Here is a 3,409-nt window from a genome sequence, read left to right as displayed (position 1 = left end):
GCACTTTTTTGTATATTTTGTGCCATGTTGTATTTATTTTGGGCATGTATCTGTATATGTACAATGTGCTGCTAGGCGCTTATGCATTTCAGTACCAGTTTTACACTATGTATAATATGTATTCTAGACATATATTATATGTGGGTGTTACAATTGGTATCAGAGCAGGTCGTATCCTCGACCTAGCCATGAAATATTATAAGTATTTCTTTTTGCCTCATATGTGGGTTGTCATCATTGTCCTTGGTGTTATATTCATAGTACTGAGCCTGATCAACTTAATCCTATTTGTATGACATTAGGGATCATGACTGGAAGATACAGAGGTCGCGGTAGACCCAGAACTCAGAATTCAGACTCCGAACCGCCAAGTGGTAGTGAGGGTTTTCTATGGCCTCAGTTTATGCAGCAGATGCAACAACAACAGAATCAATTCATGCAACAGATGATGCAACAGTGGAATGGTGGTTTTCATCCTCAAGGGGTTCCACAAGATGTTGCAGGCGGTAGTTTCCGAGATTTCTTTCGCATGAATCCTCTTGAGTTTCATGGTGGATTAAATCCTGTGGAGGCTTATGGGGGGACACCTAACATAGAATGAGTGTTCCCTGACTGTGTAGGGGTGCAAGGACAATGTATTGTGAATGAGAATAATTTGAGAAGGGTTCAAGAAGAGATTGATCAGTATAGGGTTGGCCAGATGAACCAGGGAGGACCAAGTCATCAGTTTAGGCCTAGACCCTGACCCTTCAAAAGAAGGCAGGTGCAACATGCAAGACCTAACCATCCTCCAAAATGTCAAGTATGTAGGAAGTCTCATTTTGGAAGATGTGTTGTAAGTATAATTAGGTGTTTTAAGTGTCAAGGAGAAGGTCACATGTTTAGGGAATATCCTTAGAATAAGAATCAGATGTAGGGGAGGAGCGCCGATCGAGTTTATACTTTGGATACAAAGAAGGCTAAGAGCAACAATGCCTGCCTTGTCAATAATCATCCTTGTTTTGTATTGTCTGATTGTGAGGCGACACACTCTTTTGTATCAATTTGGTGCATGAAGCGTCTTGGCTTGCAAGCAATTCCCTTGTCTCCTTCTATGGTGGTCACTACCGCCATGGATGATGTGGTTGAGACACCGTTGATTTGTGAAAATTGTTCACTCTCGATGAATGGTAGAATTTTCCAAATTGATCTTATTTGTTTATCACTTAAGAAGGTTGATGTGGTTTTGGGGATGGATTGGGTTTCTGCCAATTCGGTGTTTATTGGATGTAAAGAGAATTTGATTATCATTCCATCTAGTGAAGCTACTCCAAAGGATGTGGTAAATACTATCTTGGAATGTACGGTTGGCATGGTTAATTTCTTATTTGAGAATAAAAAGTCAATTCTCTTGGTTCTTACCAAGGAATCTAGCGATAATCTAAGCGTTAAAAAAATCCCTGTTGTTTGTGAATTTCCAGAAGTTTTCCCTGAGGATGTCTCCTCTCTTCCTCCTGAAAGGGAAGTGGAATTCTCTATTGATCTGATACCTGGGACGACTCCAATATCTATTTCTCCGTATCGCGTGACGCCACTAGAGTTGAGAGAGTTGAAGAATTAATTGGAAGAGTTGTTAACCAAGCCTTTTATCCGACCTAGTGTCTCACCATAGGGAGCTCCAGTGTTGTTAGTAAAAAAGAAGGACGATAGTGTGCAGTTGTGTATTGATTATCGTCAGTTGAATAAAGTTACCATCAAGAACAAGTATCATCTGCCAAGGATAGACGATTTGCTAGATCAGTTGAAAGGAGCCTGCATGTTCTCGAAGATTGATCTATGATCGGGATATCATCAAATAAGAGTTAAGAGTTCAGATGTACCAAATACCGCATTTAGAACCCGATATGGCCATTATGAGTTCCTTGTAATGTCGTTTGGTGTAACAAATGCCCTAACTGTTTTCATGGACTTTATGAATCGGATATTTCAACCTTACTTGGACCAGTTCGTGGTGATCTTTATTGATGACATTCTTATTTATTCTCGTACTCCTCAAGAGCACGGAGAACACCTAAGGATTGTTCTATCAGTACTGCAAGAGAAACAACTTTTTGCCAAGTTAAGTAAGTGTGAATTTTGGATGGACGAAGTGAAGTTTCTTGGTCATGTAATATCACAAGGAGGAGTATCAGTGGATCCATCTAAAGTTGAAGCAGTTATTAATTGGGAAAGACCGAAGAATGCTTCCGAAGTCAGAAGTTTCTTAGGTTTGACAGGTTACTATCAGAGGTTTATAAAGGGGTTTTCACAGATAGCATTACCAATGGTTAGACTTACCTGAAAGGGAATTTCTTTCAAATGGGATTTTAAGTGTGAGAAGAGTTTTATGAGTTTGAAGGAAAAGCTAACGACTGCTCCTGTTTTAGTCATCCCTGATCCTAGTAAGTCCTATGAAGTATTTTGTGATGCCTATAAGAAAGGATTAGGAGGGGTGTTAATGCAGAGTGGTCAAGTTGTAGCCTATGTCTCTTATCAGTTGAAACCTTACGAAGAGAACTACCCGACTCATGATCTTGAACTAGTTGATGTTGTTTTTACATTGAAGGTTTGGCGACATTACTTGTATGGAGTATATTTTGAGATGTTTAGTGACCACAAGAGTTTGAAATACTTATTTGACCAGAAAGAGTTAAATATGAGACAGGGGAGATGGATGGAGTATTTGAAGGATTTTGATTTTGAGCTTAAGTATCACCCGGGGAAGGCGAATAAGGTTGTGAATGCCTTAAGTCGGAAAGAGATACATAAAGCTGAGTTGATGATGTTAGATACGCATTGTCGGAAAAGTTCTGAGATCTTAATCTTCAAATTAGTTGGACGCATGATGGTGTGATAATGAGAAACTTGAATGTTATTTCTAACCTAAGGGAAGAGATCCGACAAGGACAAATGATAGATGAGAATTTGCAAGAGATGTCAATTCAACCAGGTTTCACTCAATCACCAGATGGAGTCATTCTATTTAATTAAAGGATTTTTGTTCCGAATGATGACGAACTGAAAAGATTTTTTCGGGAGGAAGCTCACAAAGAGGAGTTTACTATACATCCAGGTTCAATGAAGATGTATCAAGACTTGAAGAAGGACTATTGGTGTCTTGGAATGAAAAGGGATATCGCAGAGTATGTGTCAGAATGCATTGTATGCCAACAGGTAAAGATCGAACATCAGAAGCCAGGTGGTTTATTACGGCCTTTAGAGATTCCAGTTCGGAAATGGGATAGTATTTCAATGTATTTTGCAGTAGGGTTACCTCAGACCCAAGGTGGTTATGATTCAATTTGGGTGATTGTGGATCGGTTAACTAAGTCCGCACACTTTTTAGCCATGAAGACTACTTACAAGGCAAGTCATCTTGCATGGTTGTTAC

General features: G+C 39.5%; 1 protein-coding gene across 1 annotated transcript; it reads left to right on the top strand.

The window, feature by feature from the left end:
• The first annotated feature begins 1,111 nt into the window (after positions 1–1,111).
• Positions 1,112–1,600, top strand: LOC127095618 (uncharacterized). Its single transcript, XM_051034286.1, has one exon. The coding sequence runs from the start codon at positions 1,112–1,114 to the stop codon at positions 1,598–1,600; it is 489 nt and encodes a 162-aa protein (XP_050890243.1).
• The last annotated feature ends 1,809 nt before the right edge of the window (positions 1,601–3,409 follow it).

Source organism: Lathyrus oleraceus, chromosome 6 (assembly GCF_024323335.1).
Source record: "Lathyrus oleraceus cultivar Zhongwan6 chromosome 6, CAAS_Psat_ZW6_1.0, whole genome shotgun sequence".
Taxonomy (NCBI): Eukaryota; Viridiplantae; Streptophyta; class Magnoliopsida; order Fabales; family Fabaceae; genus Lathyrus; species Lathyrus oleraceus.
Note: the sequence above shows the minus strand (reverse complement) of the source record. Positions and strands in the feature narration are given on the sequence as shown.

Bases quoted from the DNA above. Each gene is read 5' to 3' on its own strand.
- LOC127095618 (XM_051034286.1), top strand. From the start codon at position 1,112: ATGGATGATGTGGTTGAGACACCGTTGATTTGTGAAAATTGTTCACTC.